General features: G+C 30.1%; 1 protein-coding gene across 1 annotated transcript in view; it reads right to left on the reverse strand.

Annotated features, from left to right (window-relative positions):
• LOC142219646 (uncharacterized) overlaps positions 1-11,276 on the reverse strand; it is an 88,249-nt gene extending 76,973 nt beyond the window's left edge. The window contains exon 1 of the mRNA XM_075288534.1: positions 10,699-11,276. Coding sequence (XP_075144649.1) covers positions 10,699-11,075 — 377 coding nt within the window. The 5' untranslated portion in view covers positions 11,076-11,276. The remainder of the gene's footprint in view (positions 1-10,698) is intronic.
• Between the last annotated feature and the right edge of the window lie 6,780 nt (positions 11,277-18,056).

The following is an 18,056-nucleotide window of genomic DNA, read 5'->3' on the forward strand; positions in this document are numbered from 1 at the left end:
ATTCGTACAAACATTTCTCTTTTCCAACAAATTTTGACAGAGTTTTCTATAGAAATAAAATTTTGACAAAATTTTCTATAGATATAAAATTTTGACAAAATTTTTTAAAGAAATACTATTTTGACAAAATTTTCTATAGAAATAAAATTTTGACAAAAGTATCAAAAGAAATAAAATTTTGACAAAATTTTTTAAAGAAATAAAATTTTGACAAAATTTTCTATAGAAATTAAATTTTGACAAAATTTTCTAAAGAAATACAATTTTGACAAAATTTTTCAATAGAAATAAAGTTTTGACAAAATTTTCTATAGAAATACAATTTTGACAACATTTTCTATAAAAAAAAATTGATAAAATTTTCTATACACGCAGAGAAGAAACATGATTGTCACAATCATATTCGAAGAGCAAAATAATATGATAGGAGCTATTTTTGCAGCGACCATGTAACATTTTAATCTGCAACCATGTTGGCTCAGTGAACATGGTTCTAAGAAAAATATAATTGTCCTCATCTAATAACATTTTAGATATTGATAAAAAGAATTTTGTTTGAATGAAAAGACAATGGTCACGATTTAAAATGTTATGGTATTCATTAAAAATGTTTTTCTCCTACACGCTCACAAAAAATCGCTTCTGTAACATATACTCCCAAACATATTTTGCTTCAAGCATATACATTTTTGGGTATTGCCCAAACATTTATATGTTTGATCTCTTCCAATATATAATATGTTTGAAAGCATATTGGTCTAAACAATATATGTTTGGGTAGTCTAAGTTCCAAACATTTTGTATTTTTGCATCCAAATTCAATAATGTTGTCTTCCAAAAAACAATATGTTATTATGTGAACATATAATATGTTTGGAAGCATTTTGCACCCAAAAATATTATATGCTTAAAAAAAATTCTCCCAAACAATATTGTGCTCAAAATTTTATTTATTTATTTATATATTTACAATCATAATGAATTATGAAAATAAACAGGTAATATAGGTGCTAACAACATAGGTTTTCGACCTGAATGCTCAAAATTTTGTTTCTGCCCAATTGTATATTCCCCCACATCTTTCTCACTTCCACGAGATTTTTTAGTTCTTAGCACCTTTTTCTGTAATACAAACATTGTAGAAGAAATTATTCAATTGTATGATTTTTGTTATTTTAATTTTACCTTTTGCCGGACGGGGATTCGAACAGCGGACCACACAGTTTGTAAGGATCAAAGAAGTAGCTGATCAATTGCCCAAGGAAAAATAAAATGTTAATTTTGTAATAACAAGCACCAACCACCAACTTAATTCAATATCGCTCCCTGTTAAATAGCGCTCCAAGCTACTAAACACATATATGTTTATAGGCTATTTCTAAATTAATATATGTTTGCATCCAAGCATATTATATTTACAAACATTTTATGTCCCAAACATAATATGTTCTAACATATTAACATATATGTCCCAAACATGTTATGCTAGTTTATGAACATTATATGCTTGCACTCAAAAATATTGTGTTTAAAAATTTGTGTTCCAAACATATAATGTTTATAGCCAAACATATGAAAAACAGTCTTTTTCATCCGTGTAGTTAAAAGAACATGGCCACAAACTAAAATGTTTGGATCTTTATGAAAAAACTTTTTTCATCGTCGAAGAAAGGACGCCACTTGAGAAAAGAAAACACAAAATTAACTTTGTTTGTTTTTATTTATTTATAAACTAATTCATTGTTTATTTATATTTATAATGCCGTTCAAGCAAACATCATATATTTTTACACACTCTATTTTATTTCAATTTCAACAATAGGTAATTATTCCATATTTACATCGTGCCCATCATGTAACTGCAAATAAAAATAAATGATCCATATAGCAAAATGCAGAACAAAAAACAGGTACATTTTTTCAATTACACTTTCCTTTTTTGTGTTCACATAAAACCAGGTGTCACTTCTGAATAAATAAATTAACACAAAACACAGTAAATCCGTATTCTCCGTCCATTTCAAGAAACAATCAACACACGACTGACTCGCAAAATGAAAATCGTGTGTACCTGCTCAATGTTTTTATAAAATTCTTTTCGCTGCAAAAAAGTTAAAAAATTAAATGGTCACGAAAAAAATGTAAATGGTCTTTATGGCCATGTAATGGTTCTATACATGTCTATACTTAACCTGTAAAAAAGTAAAAAAAATTGAATGGTCAGGTACATGATTTTCCCGACCATTTAATGGTATCAAATTCTATCATTTAAATGATAGAACATGTTTGCGGTATTTGAGAACCATTCAAATGCTTATAGCCACCATACATTTTTCTCCGCTCGAAAACTATTTTTACAAAGACAAAATACATGGTTTTCGCGGCAATTACATGCTCTAGATAAGCATTAAATGGATGCAGCAATCATGTCCAAACATGGTTTTTCTGTGCGTGTAGGAATAAAAAATTGATAAAATTAAATTTAAAATAAAGTTTTCATTTAAAAACATTTTCTATAGATATAAAATTTTGACAGAATTTTCTATAGAAATAAAATTTTGACAAAATTTTCTATAGAAATAAAATTTTGACAAAATTTTCTAAAGAAATACAATTTTGACAAAATTTTTCAATAGAAATAAAGTTTTGACAAAATTTTATATAAAAAAAAATGACAAAATTTTCTATAAAAAAATGAAAAAAATTTCTATAGATACACAATTTTGACAGAATTTTCTATAGAAATAAAATTTTGACAAAATTTTCTATAAAAAAAATTTTTGGCAAAATTTTCTATAGAAATAAAATTTTGACAAAAATTTCTATCAAAACGAATTTTGACAAAATTTTCTATAGAAATAAAAATTTGATAAAATTTTCTATAGAAATAAAATTGTGACAAAATTTTCTAGAGAAATAAAGTTTTGACAAAATTTTTTAAAGAAATAAAATTTTGACAAAATTTTCTATAGACAAAAAATTTCTATGTGAAAAAATTTTAATAGATATAGAATTTTGACAAAATTTTCTATCAAAATAAAATTTTGACACAATTTTCCTAAAAAATAAAATGTTGACAAAATTTTCTATCAACATTTTCTATCAAAAAGAATTTTGACAAAATTTTCTATCAAAAAGAATTTTGACAAAATTTTCTATAGAAATAAAAAATTGATAAAATTTTCTATTGAAATAAAATTATGACAAAATTTTTTAAAGAAACAAAATTTTGACAAAATTTTCTATAGACATAAAATTTCTATTTAAAAAATTTTTAATAGATATAGAATTTTGACAAAATTTTCTGTCAAAATAAAATTTTGACACAATTTTCCTAAAAAAAAATTTTGACAAAATTGTCTATAGAAATAAAATTTTGCCAAAATTTTCTACAGAACTAAAATTTTGACAAAATTTTCTATATTAATATATAGTTTTGACAAAATTTTCTATAAAAAATATAACTTTGAAAAATTTTCTGTAAAAATAAAATTTTGACAACATTTTCTATAAAAATAAAATTTTGACACAATTTTCCTAAAAAATAAAATTTTGACAAAATTTTTTTAAAGAAAAAACATCTTGATAAAATTTTTTATAGAAATAAAATTTTGACAATATTTTCTATAGAAATAAAATTTTGACAAAAATTTCTATAGGAATCAAATTTTGATAACATTTTCTACAGAAATAAAACTTTGACAAAATTTTCTATTAAATTAAAATTTTGACAAAAATTTCAATAGGAATAAAATTTTGACAAAAATTTCTAAAGAAATTTTGATTTTTACAAAATTTTCTATAGAAATAAAATTTGGCAAAATTTTCTATAGGAATAACATTTTGAAAAAAAAATTCTATAGAATTAGATTTTTACAAAATTTTCTATAGAAATAAAATTTTGTCAAAATTTTCTATAGGAATAACATTTTGAAAAAATTTTCTATAAAAATAAAATTTTGACAAAATTGTCTATAGAAAAGAAATGTTCACAAAATTTTCTATAATTTTGACAAAGTTTTCTTCAGAAATAAAAGTTTGACAAAATTTTCTACGGAAATAAACAATTGACAACATTTTTATAGGAATAATATTTTGACAAAAATTTATAAAATGTTGACAAAATTTTCTACAGAAATAATATTTTGACAAAAATTTTGAAAAAATTTATAGAATTAAAATTTTGCCGAAATTTTCTATACGAATAAAATTTTGACAAAATTTCTATAGCAATAAAATTTTGACAAAATTTGTATAGAAATAAAATTTTGTCAAAATTTTCTGTAGAAATAAATATTTGACAAAATTTTCTATAGACATAAAATTTCTATTTAAAAAATTTTTAATAGATATAGAATTTTGACAAAATTTTCTATCAAAATAAAATTTTGACACAATTTTGCTAAAAAATAAAATTTTGACAAAATTTTCTATAGAAAAAAAATGTTGACAAAATTTTCTGTAGAAATAAATATTTGACAAAATTTTCTATAGAAATAAAATGATGACAAAATTTTGTGTAGAAATAAAATTTTGACAAAATTTTCTACTGAAATAAAATTTTGACAAAAATTTTCTACAGAAATAAAATGTTGACAAAATTGTCTGTAAAAATAAAAATTTGACCAAATTTTATGTAGAAATAAAATTTTGACAAAAATTTTCTGCAGAAATAAAATTTTGACAAAATGTTCTATAGAAATAAAATTTTGACAAAATCTTCTATAGAAAAAAATTTTGACATAATCCTCCCGAAATGTTTCCCCACGTAAATGTAAAAATGCTACCTGGCAACACTGTTGTCATTCCTGGAGTATATAAATAATTGTGCATGGCGTATATAAATAATTGTGTCAGTACTTCTTTATTTACATATTTATTTTTGCATAGAGAATTCCTTATGATTTTCAAATGTTTTGCAATTGACCCTATATAGAAAGGGACTGAGAAATCTTAACCATGGAGGCTTGTGCAAGCAAATTAACCCAAACCTATTTCATGGTACATAGATAACAATTTCTTTTTTGTTTCTATATTTATGAATTCAGGATTATTTTTGTAACAAAGAAGACATTTTAGTACTACTGGCAAACAAAACACCAATTTTTATGGTTAATTATATACACTTGAATTTTCATGATTTTCCCCCACCTTCAGGACAAAAAAGGTATGAGACCTTAGAAGATTTTGACAAAAATCATTTGGTATTTTTTCCATTTACCAGATGAGAAAAAGGACATTTGCCAAGATGCTAGACATTTCTGTTTGGGGTTTCATTAGATTTTCGACAACCTGTAGGACATTGTGGAATTGGGAAATGGCAAAACTTTTTGTGGTTGATTTCTTTTCTTATTTATTTTTCCTTTCAAAATCTTAAAAGTAGAATGGTTTCTTTGGTACGGTTGGATGGTTTTGTTTTAAATATGTTAAGAAGTTTTTAAACTCATATAGACTGAAGTATGAAGAATACAAGTTTTTATCACTCAAAAATTATCATATTTTGAAATCATACCGAATATACCGAAAAAGGGATTGGACAAAATAGACACCGACAAAAGTTTGATAATTGAATATGAAAATGGAGGCTATATACAATTATGAACCCGTATGGACCAATTTTTGTGTGATTAAGGATCGGTTTATCTGAGGGCTATATCTAACTATAAACCGATATGGAACAAGTTTAGCATAGCTGTTAGCGGGCATACACTGGCACAATGTACCAAGTTTCAACCGAATCGGATGAATTTTGCCCCTCCAAGAGGCTCCGGAGGTCAAATCTGGGAATCGGTTTGTGTGGGGGTTGTATATAATTATATACCGATATGGACTAATTATTGCATGGTTGTTAGTGTCTACATACTAGCACAAAATACAAAATTTCAACTGAATCGGATGAAATTAGCTCCTTCAAAGAGGCTCTAAAACCAAATCTGGGGATCGGTATATATGGGGGCTTTATATGATTATGGACCAATATGGGCCAATTTTTGCATGAATGTTAGAGACCACATACTAACACCATGTACCAAATTTCAATCGGATTGGACAAAATTTGCTTCTCTAAGATGGTCCGGTAGTGAAATCTGGAGATCGGTTTACATGGGGACTATATATAATTATGAACCGATATGGACCATTTTTGTCATGGTTGTTATCGACCATATACTACCACAATGTACCAAATTTCAACCGGATCGGATGAATTTTGATCATCCAAGAGGCTCCGGAGATCAAATTTGGAGATCGGTTTATATGGGGGATATATATAATTATGGACCAATATGGACTAATTTATGCATGGTTATTAAAAGCCATATACTAACACCACGTACCAAATTTCAACAGGATTGGATGAAATTTGCTCCTCCATGGAACTGTGTATGGTATGCTTCGGAATCTCTGGAACATACAATATTTTATTCCTACGCACATTCGTTTTCTGATTGCTAATTCATAATTACTTTCGAGTCTCACATATTGCTGTGAAATTTTTGCAAATTGTGATTATATCCATAAGAGGAAACTGCAAATTTTGTTTAACGATATAACCAGACTTGTATATGGTGTTGGTCGTTACGAAAGTATTTCTAGATACAGTTCTCAAATCTGCCAAATGACTTTTATGAACCTGCTGAATTTCAGATGCCTAATATTTCTTCACAAAATAATTTATTCGGGTGAACCGAAATATCTGCTTCAAAGATTACATTTTTCACGATCGTCTCGTTATATGGTATCGGATAGACAATTTCTCATATTTACTCGACTGTGGAACAATCTACCTTCACATTTGAAAAGCACAAGTAATCACCAACAATTTAAAAATATTTAGACTGCAAAATCATTTTTCTTTGATGACATAAGTTAATATTTTAATATTTTATATTTATATATGTATAATATTTATTTAATTTGTCAAATAGATATATATTTCGAGGTAATTTGATTAAATATAAATGTTCTTTGTTTATTATTGTTATTCAAGTTAAAAAAAAATTATGTTTATTTTTATTATTATTATTTTTTTATTATTATTATTATTTCTATTATTTTAAATATTTACACATTTATTATAATAACTTTTGTATACAGTACTAAAGGGTGATACGGTCAAAATTTGGTCAAGGGAAAACGCGTGTAAATCGGTGAAATCGTTTATTTAAAAAATCAAATTAAATTTCTTTTTCAAGTTCAATTAGTATAAAATTCAGGAAAAATATTCAGTTAGGCTTTCGCTTTTCCAAATCCGAATTGCCGGGCCTAACGCTTGACACCTGCCAATTTTGTACAGCCACCTTGTCCACCTTCTTCGCCGCAGAAAGCCAGTTTGCCTTGAACTGCTGCTCGTCCTTAGCAGTTTTTTTTGGTCTTCTTTAGGTTCCGCTTGACAATAGCCCAGTATTTCTCAATTGGGCAGAGCTTTGGCGTGTTGGGAGGGTTCTTGTCCTTAGGAACCACCTGCACGTTGTTGGCGTCGTACCACTCCATGGCCTTTTTACCGTAATGACAAGATGCCATATCCGGCCAAAACAGTAAGGAACAACCGTGTTTCTTCAGGAAAGGCAGCAGACGTTTATTCAAACAATCTTTCACGTAAATTTCTTGGTTGACAGTCCCGGAAGCTATGAAAATGCTGCTTTTCAAGCCACAGGTACAGATGGCTGGCCAAACCAGATATTTCTTTGCGAACTTTGACAGTTTTATGTGCTTGAAAATATCTGCTACCTTTCCCCTTCCTTTTGCCGTATAAAACTCCTGTCCCGGAAGCTGCTTGTAGTCGGCTTTGACGTAGGTTTCGTCGTCCATTACCACGCAGTCAAACTTCGTCAGCATCGTCGTGTACAGCCTCCGGGATCGCGCTTTGGCCGTCGTATTTTGTTTATCATCGCGATTTGGAGTCACTACCTTCTTGTAAGTCGATAGTCCGGCTCGTTTTTTGGCTCGATGCACGGTTGTAGACGATACACCCAGCTTATTTGCGGCATCTCGGAGAGAGAGGTTAGGGTTTCGCTTGAAACTACCGGCAACTCTCTTTGTCGTCTCAGAAACTACCGGCAACTCTCTTTGTTGTCTCAATCCAGACTTCCATGGCTTTCGACAAACGTTCACCAAACACTTTAATTACATTTGTAACGGTTGATTTGGCAACTTTTAGCGATTTTGCCAGCTTTGCGTACGAGTAGCTCGGATTTTCGCGACGCGCGAGCAAAATTTTGATACGCTGCTCTTCTTGCTTGGACGGCATTTTGACAACTGAAGAGTGAATTCCAAAATCAAAATAGGAGCAACATTCTACACACACACACCTTCAAAATGAGGGGTGTTTTTTTGATGTTTGCCACTTTTTGAAAACTCCCAACGGTAACGCTGATTTCGTTACCTTTCATATCACGTAAATAATTTTTTTCAGTGTGTTGTAACCAGGGCTGTGGAGCCGGAGTCGGAGTCTTGGAGTTGGAGTCTGAAGATGTTGCTGGAGTCGGAGTCGTAAAAATTTTGCTCGACTCCGTCTCCGGCTAAACCAATTTTTTTAAAACACTTCACATTTTTGTAACTAAGCAAGTTTTTACGCATATTAGTTTCCATTGCGTTATTCATTCGATCAATGTACAGCATGATTGTAAATGAAAATCAACTTTCAATTACGGCTATCTTTTGATGTTTCCCAGAATGTTAGACTAGCAGATGGGCTGGATCGATCCAATACCCGAAATTATTTTTTTTGTTTAAATTTTATTTTAAGGCCATATACATATGTGGAATATTGACAGAAAAATTTTTCAAAGTTGTTTTTTATAGAAAATTTTGTCAAAATGTTATTTCTATAAAAAGTTTTGTCAAAATTTTATTTCTATAGCAAATTTTGTCAACATTTTATTTCTATAAAAAATTTATTCAAAATTTTATTACTACAGAAATATTTTTTTCTATAGAAAATTTAGTCAAAATTTTATTTCTATAGAAAATTGAGTAAAAATTTTGTTTCTATAGAATATTTTGCAAAATTTTATTTCTATAGAAAATTTTGCAAAAGTTTGTTTATTACACAATTTTTTCTTTTTAATTTTGTTTCTATTGATATTTTATTTCTATAAAAATTTAAGTCAAAATTTTATTTCCATAAAAAATTTTGCCAAAATTTTATAGTAATAGATTTTTTATTAGAAAAGTTGGTCAAAATTTTATTTCTATAGAAAATTTTGCCAAAATTTTATAATAATAATTTTTTTTTTATTAGAAAATTTTGCCAAAATTTAATTTCTATAGAAAATTTAGTCAAAATTTTGTTTCTGTAGAATATTTTGCAGAATTTTAGTTACTACACAAAAATTGTTCTAAAAGTGCATTTTTATTGATAATTTTTTCAAAATTTTATTTCTATAAGAAAAAATTGTCAAATTTTATTTCTATAGCAAATTTTTCTCAAATTTTTTTTCTTACTGATGCTCACTGCTATAAAAAATGTATTCGAAATTTTATTACTATAGAAATATTTTTTCTATATAAAATTTAGTCAAAATTTTATTTCTATAGAAAATTTAGTCAAAATTTTGTTTCTAGAATATGTTATTTTGCAAAATTTCATTTCTATAGAAAATTTTGCAAAATTTTGTTTGCTACAAATTTTTTTTAATTGTATTTCTATTGATAACTTTTTCAAACTTTTATTTCAATAAAAATTTTTGCCAAATTTTATTTCTATAAAAATTTTATTCAAAATTTTATTTCTATATATTTGGTCAAAATTTGATTTCTATAAAGAATTTTGCCAAAATTTTATTTCTATAGAAAATTTAGTCAAAATTTTGTTTCTGTAGAAAATTTTGCAAAATTTTATTTACTAGAAAAAAATTTTTCCAAAATTGTATGCTCACTGCTAAGAAATGACTCAAATTTTCAAATTTTTCAATGAATGAATAATAAATGCATTTTTGCGAAATTGTCTAAACAATTATAAATATTTCCCAAATATTGCCCGAGATTTTGTAGATAGTAGTCTGATTTGAGATTTTATCAAAATGTAGATCTAAATACAAAGTTGTGTATATTATAATCGGCCCGCCCGACTTTAGACTTTCTTTGCATTTTTATTTTTTGTTAAAATTGTGTTACGTCCCATAACGTTAGATTTAAATTTAATGTACATAGATTTTGTAGAAGTGTATACAATTTTGTCTAAATCGATTCAGTTTCAAATTCATGCATATGTGAATATAAACCTTTATATAGCTCGCAACAAATTTAAAGGATTTGAGATAGTATCAATAATTTTGGTCCACAAATACATATACTGTTGGTATCTTCTCATATTGTGATGGGTATTTATAGCATTATTTTATTTATTAAACATTGCCCTAAATTTGAAATATAGAGTTTAATTGGCATCTAATGTGAAATTAAGACCTTTTTTGCACACATAAATAAATACGATACTTTATATCGATCCACTTACAGTACCCCCACAATAGAACTGCGAATTAGTGGTGTTAAAATGAGATTTAGTTATATTACCCGGAGTCGACTCCGGAGTCGGAGTCGGAGCCGAGCTGATGAAAAATGCTGGAGTCGGAGTCGAGCAAAATTGGCTCGACTCCACAGCCCTGGTTGTAACAGTTCCCTATAGACTCTTTTGCCATTTCTAAGATTCCCAAATTTCTTATCACAACACAAAACCACAATATTGCCATAACTTACTTGCATTTGGAATTTATTTCCTCTTCGTTTATTGCAATTTTTGATGTCTGCAGAAATTCCATAAGATGTGGTGGCAAATCTCGAAAGCAATTGTCGACCATTTTTTGGGTGCTGCCACATTTCACCTGAACACCACGATCGGTGTTGGGCAACGGCAAACCTGTGGTTTCCATTATATTTGAGGATAAAGGTAAAGTAGCTACAGTTCTATTCCTAGCTTCATGACCGGTGGCATTGTGTTGATGTTGCCTTTGTTGTTGTAGATGTTGACGTTGCAAATCTGTTGTTTGTGTAATACCGCAGGAGATATAGAGCACTAGGACATAAAATAGAAATGCCAAAAGGCTTTTGTGACCACCACATAAATTGTGCAACATTTTTCGTTTAAGATTTGTGTTTGTTAATATTACTTTGTGTTTCGTTTCTAATTAAAGGGATTAATTGACCAAAGTTAAATAAGTTAATTTTAATTACATTAATAAAACTACTTTTCGTTTGGGTTTTTATTTATAATTACACACAAGCATAGAATCATTTCTTCTTATCCAAGCCAAGTAAGCCAATTATGAATTTCTTGCTCTTAGTTATTAAAATTGTTAGTTATTAAAAATGTGTTACAATTCATTCAGTTATTAAAAATGTGTTACAATTCATAAACATAAAATTAGCACTTTAATTACTATTGCCATGGTTGTGGGCCACTCACGTTCCATAAGAACTACGATTCCAACAAGTGTTTGCATTTATTACGATTCGTATTTGTATTGCATTTAGTTTTTACACATCCGTTTCCGTTGTTTATATCGCTACACACACCACCGTACTGACTGTCATACAGGATGCTGGTCTGGCTTTTATTACTTTTGCTGCCTTAGACCAATGGAGCATGGAGATACTGTTAAACTGTAACAGAGAATGTTAAACAGCATCATACCATAAAAGAGAAAGAGAGAGAGGGAGAGAATTTTACGCATGTCTTTTACAAATGCCGGCACGTGTTTCACCTGATTTGCATTGCTTTAGAATATTTGTGGGTTTTCATTCGGAAATTTAACACTGCTAAAAGGAAGCAATCAGGAAGTGAGGTAAGTGCTGTGAGTGTACACTGAAAAAACAGTGAACCCACCAGGAAAGATAACTTTCGATTAATTTTAGAAATTTTGGAACTTTTTTAGAAAATTTTAACTAAACGGTATTACAAGCGCTGGCATCACTCCGATATGGCAAAAATAAGTAAATATTTTTCGACAAATTCAAGAAAATTTATTAGACATAACTACATTTTTTCAGTAGTTAAAGAAAATTTTGTAGTTTTAAGAGAAATCTTGGAGTTGAAAATTGCAAGAATGTCTTTAGTGACATACGAAGTTCATGATGGACACATTTTTGGTAAAATTTACAAATTTAAAGAAATAATGAACTATTTTGTAAGAAATACGAAATTAGGAAATCTTTATGCTTTATTTGTGTATAATTTTTTCCCGTTTTTTAGTTCATTTAACTAACATATGCAAAAAATTATTTGACTAAAATAAACTTTTTCCAAACATAATGATTCTATGAACTAATATAAAGTTAATATGGCTTTAGTGAAATAGAGAGTTCACTTTTTTTTGAGTGTATGTTTGTTTACATGTGCATAGGTCTTCTAACATATAACTTTACTAAGATCGTTTTACAATTTTCTTTGCTGTCTCTTTAACCCAGTTTGCCTTATTGGAGGCTAGTTTTCTCCTCTCGTGACGGTTGTGGTATGCGTCAGTGCACTTTGTCTAAGTGCTTTTAAATTACAAATTCAACACAATCAAGAATCGAAAAAGAAGACATCACATATTGTGGCAGCATAGTGCTTTGGATATGAAAAATATAAAAATGCAATGAAATGTTTAGTTATTGACCTCTCTCTCAGTTTACATGTCAGGAAAGAGCTAAACGCTATTTGAAATGAGTAAAATATAGAAAATTACTTCGATTTTCGAATTTATTTAATTAAAAATGGCCTATAAGTGAATTTAATTGCACTGGGAAAAAAGCATGGTCGGTTCCGAAGATTTTGTCTTCACTTTAACAATTTTGGTATTGATTGCGAGCCAAAGAAGCGGAGAATAAGGATACTATTAAAAGACAATTCTCTTTTAAATTTGGGTTTGTTGTGTGCTTGCTTCTAGGAAGCAAATTTTAATTTTTTGTTTCTTCAGCTGTTTCTCTTAATGGGCTAACAAAACGAATTAACGACAACTTTATTTTCCGAATACAGACTCGACTTCCAGTAGAAATTATGCTATGTTTCAAGAAAAACATGTATTTACGGCCGTAAATTCGGCCAGGCCGAATCTTATCTACCCTCCACCATGGATTGCATAGAAACTTCTACTAAAGACGGTCATCCACAATTAAATTACTTGGTTTGCGGCCAATGGCAAGGCGTCTTAAAACTTCTTAACATCATCTTCTAAACTGTAAGTTAGTCCATCTTAACATCATCTTCTAAATTGTAAGTAAGTAGACAAAAGAAAGGTCGATTAAATACGTATGTATATATTCAGTTCTTGACCGGTATAAGGGGGTTGCTTTATATGGGGGATATATACAATTATGAACACGAGTCTACCAAAAATTACAGATTTTTTACTTTTTGCTAGATTGGTAGAATCCTTGATATTTTGGAAGATTTTGCAAACTATTCATCTCCAACTATGAAATGCTTCATAAATTTTCTTTAGAAATAAAATTTTGACAAAATTTCCTACAGAAATAAAATTCTAACAAAATTTTCTACAGAAATAAAATTTTGACAAAATTTTGTATAGAAATAAATTTTTGACAAAATTTTGTATAGAAATTATATTTTGACAAAATTTCCTAAAGACATAAAATGTTGACAAATTTTTCTATACAAATAAAATTTTTCTATAGAAAAAAACACTATTCTTTTCTGACTTTAGGTCTTTAATAAGACACATTTTACAGTTCAAAATTTAATATACTACAATGTAATGTTGAACATTTTTTCGGAATCTTCCTAACATATCTGGAATATATGTAAAAAAAAAAAACTTTGGTCGAAGCAGGGATCGACCACACGACCCTTGGCATGAGAGTCAGACGTAGCAACCACTGCTCCATGGTGCCCAACTAAATGTATTTTTCTGTGAAATAAACTTTGTTTAATCGGCTCGTGGGCGCCGCAAGCTATGCTATATAAATATAACTTATATGGGTAATTGTTTATTGATGACAATAACGACTACATAGCTCAGTGGATAGTGTGTTGGCTTACAAATTGCATGGTCCGCGGTTCGATTCTCCGTCCAGGCGAAAGGTAAAAAAATTTTAAAAATTTATAAAATCGTATAATTTCTTCTACATTGTTTGTATTACAGAAAAAGGTGCTAAGAACTAAAAAACTTCGTGGAAGTGAGAAAGATGTGAGGGAAAATGCAATTAGCCAGAAAAAATTTTTTTGAGTTAGTCTTTATGAAATTGTTTTTACATCCTGGAAAAGAATAAACGTTTATCACAAGAAGTATATACTTTTCTTCCAAATACACTTCCTTTCAACGAAAAGCAAATGAGAAACGAACTTTGTTTGTCTAAAATTTCGTTTGGGAGGAAAGAATTATTTTTTTGCGTGTATATATAATATAGATCGATACGAACCAATTTTGGCATGTTTTTATCAGCCATACACTAGCGAAATGTACCGGATCGGATGAATTTTGGTCCTCCAAGAGGCTACGGAGTCAAATCTGGTGATCAGTTTATATAAGAGCTATATATAATTATGGACCGATATGGTCCCATTCTGGCATGGTTGTTAGAGACCATATACTAACATCACGTACCATATTTCAACCTGATCGGATGAAATTTGCTTCTCTTAGAGGCTCCGCAAGCAAAATCTGGGGATCGGTTTATATGGGGGCTATATATAATTATGGACCGATATGGACCGATTTTTGCATGGTTATTAGAGACTATATACCAACGCCATGTTCCAAATTTCAGCCGGGGAGCTATAATATAATTGTGGACCGATGTGGACCAATTTTTGCATGGTTGTTAAAGACTATATACTAACACCATGTACCAAATTTCAGCCGGATCGGAAGAAATTTGCTTCTCTTACAGGGTCCGCGAGCCAAATTTGGGGGTCCATTTATATGGGGGCTATACGTAAAAGTGGACCGATATGGCCCATTTGCAATACCATCCGACCTACATTAATAACAACTACTTGTGCCAAGTTTCAAGTCGATGGCTTGTTTCGTTCGGAAGTTAGCGTGATTTCAAGAGACGGACGGACATGATCAGAATTTCACCACGACCCAGAATATATATACTGTATGGGGTCTTAGAGAAATATTTCGATGTGTTACAAACGGCATGACAAAGTTAATATACCCCCATCCTATGGTGGAGGGTATAAAAATCGTACCGGGGTACGATACTGGGTACCGGGCCTACTTTTTATACACTGCGCCACACTGTGGAACGGGGTATTATAAGTTAGTGCATATGTTTGCAACACCCAGAAGGAGACGAGATAGACACATGGTGTCTTTGACAAAAATGCTAAGGGTGGGCTCCTGAGTCGATATAGCCATGTCCGTCTGTCCGTGAACACATTTTTGTAACCAAGGGATTAGGTAGTAATTTAAGCCCAATCGACTTCGAATTTGGTACAAGTATGTGTTTTGGGTCAAAATAGAACCCTATTGATTTTGGAAGAAATCGGTTCTGATTTAGATATAGCTCCCATATATATCTTTCGCCCGATATGCACTTATACGGCCCTAGAAGCCTGAATATTACCCCAATTTGGTTGAAATCTTGCACTAGGAGTACAATTGATAGTGTAGTCAAATGTGCAAAATTTTATTGAAATCGGTTCAGATTTAGATATAGCTCCCATATATATCTTTCGCCCGATATGGACTAATACGGTCCCAGAAGCTAGAGTTTTACTCCAATTTGGTTGAAATTTTGCACAGGGAGTAGAATTAGCATTGTAGCTATGCGTGCCAAATTTGGTTGAAATCGGTACAGATTTAGATATAGCTCCCATATATAGCTTTCGCCCGATTTACACTCATATGACCACAGAGGCCAATTTTTAACTCCGATTTAGTTGAAATTTTGCACAGGGAGTACAATTAGCATTGTTGCTATGCGTTCCAAATTTGGTTGAAATCGGTTCAGATTTAGATATAGTTCCCATATATAGCTTTCGCCCGATTTACACTCATATGACCACAGAGGCCAATTTTTAACTCCGATTTAGTTGAAATTTTGCACAGGGAGTAGAATTAGTATTGTAGCTATGCGTGCCAAATTTGGTTGAAATCGGTTTAAATTTAGATATATCTCCCATATATAGCTTTCGCCCGATTTACACTCATATGACCACAGAGGCCAATTTTTAACTCGGATTTAGTCGAAATTTTGCACAGGGAGTAGAATTAGCATTGTAGCTATGCGTGCCAAATTTGGTTGAATTCGGTTCAGATTTAGATATAGCTCCCATATATATGTTTTTCTAATTTCGACAAAAATGGTCAAAATACCAACATTTCCCTTGTAAAATCGCCACTGCTTAGTCGAAAAGCTGTAAAAATGACTCTAATTTTCCTAAACTTCTATTACATATATATTGAGCGATAAATCATAAAAAAATTTTTGCAAAGTTTCCTTAAAATTGCTTCAGATTTAAATGTTTCCCATATTTTTGTACTAAAATTGTGTTCCACCCTAGTGCATTAGCCAACTTAAATTTTGAGTCTATAGATTTTGTAAAAGTCTATCAAATTCTGTCCAAATCAAGTGATATTTAAATGTATGTATGTGGGACAAACCTTTATATATAGCACCCAACACATTTGACGGATGTGATATGGTATCGAAAATTTAGATCTACAAAGTGGTGCAGGGTATAATATAGTCGGCCCCGCCCGACTTTAGACTTTCCTTACTTGTTTTCAGTGTGAAATAATGCTGTAACTTATAAATTGTTCAAGTCAGGCAATGTGCTATCGAGTATAACGCATTAAAAAAACGTAAAATTTAAATGAATTATTTTTTAATTTCATGTCATGAAGGTTGTTACCGAATTTTTATCGATATCATGAAAGCGATAATTAAATGTAACTATGGACATTTATAACAAGTAGGGTTTTCTTTTTCCCGGACTTTTTGCATTCCCGGGAAAGCGGGAATTTTTTTCGAATTTCCCGGGATCCCGGTCAAAGGGAAACCTACTTTGATGTGGAATACATTTAGACATTTTAATAAATTAGAAATAGCCTAAAGCTACGGTTATAAGGTAGCAATAATAATAATATATATTATGTTGTTCTCTTACATCAGCCATAAATCATACTAAAATACGAAATATTTTTAATACAAAACATTTTGACAATGGTTAAGGCAGTCTCTTTCGGTATAGTTTTCGGAAGAACACTATTTATATAGTGGGATTTTTTGTAACACTAAAAACCAGTTTGAAAATGAAAGAAACTTATTTCGATTTCACCAGCGTTCATCGGGGTCAATAAATGCACATATTCAGTCAATATTCCCAAAAGGGAAGCACTACCATGTAATACTTTCAAAATCCACTTTAACTAGATTTCAATTGTCGTATGCCCTATAAATAAGGGATTTAAACCCCAATTTTAATTGATTTCAAGCCTAATGTGTATAAGGTATAAATTTGAAATTAAATAAAACATCTTTAAAAAGGTTGGAATTTTCTTATTTCATAAAAAGAACATCCTTGCAATAATTATGAAATTTTGAAATTATGCAATTGCCAACGTGGGTTACATAAGGTAAAATGTCCCGTTATAGGTTTACTCAGCCTACCAGTCTATCGGAATGTCGGTTTACAGAAATATGACTATCATAAATTAGGAAGTGCAAACTTCTTTTTAACAATTGGGAGCCCGTTGGATTCTGGATTGGAACCCACGACTATGTATGCTCCTCAAGGCAACTACTACGACTTGGTACCATAGTTATTCACATTACACTTCCAAAATCCACTTTAACTAGATTTCAACTGTCATTTGCCATATAAAACCCTCTATTATACATAAAATATTGTAAAGAAAATTGCGAAAAATAGCAATTTCCCGGGAATTCCCGGGATCCCGTTCCCGGGGAAAAAAAACCCTAATAACAAGGCCGACTGAGCTGAACCCAAAAAAAAAAACAAAAACATTTTCTGATTCAATCACTAAATTATTTGATCCAATTAATTTTTTAAATGAAATGTCTTCAACCACAGAAATCATAGTATCAACTAAAAATTATTTGAAAGTCAATTAAAAAAATAATTGATCCAATTAAAAAATTAA

Source organism: Haematobia irritans, chromosome 1, assembly GCF_050003625.1.
Source record: "Haematobia irritans isolate KBUSLIRL chromosome 1, ASM5000362v1, whole genome shotgun sequence".
NCBI lineage: Eukaryota > Metazoa > Arthropoda > Insecta > Diptera > Muscidae > Haematobia > Haematobia irritans.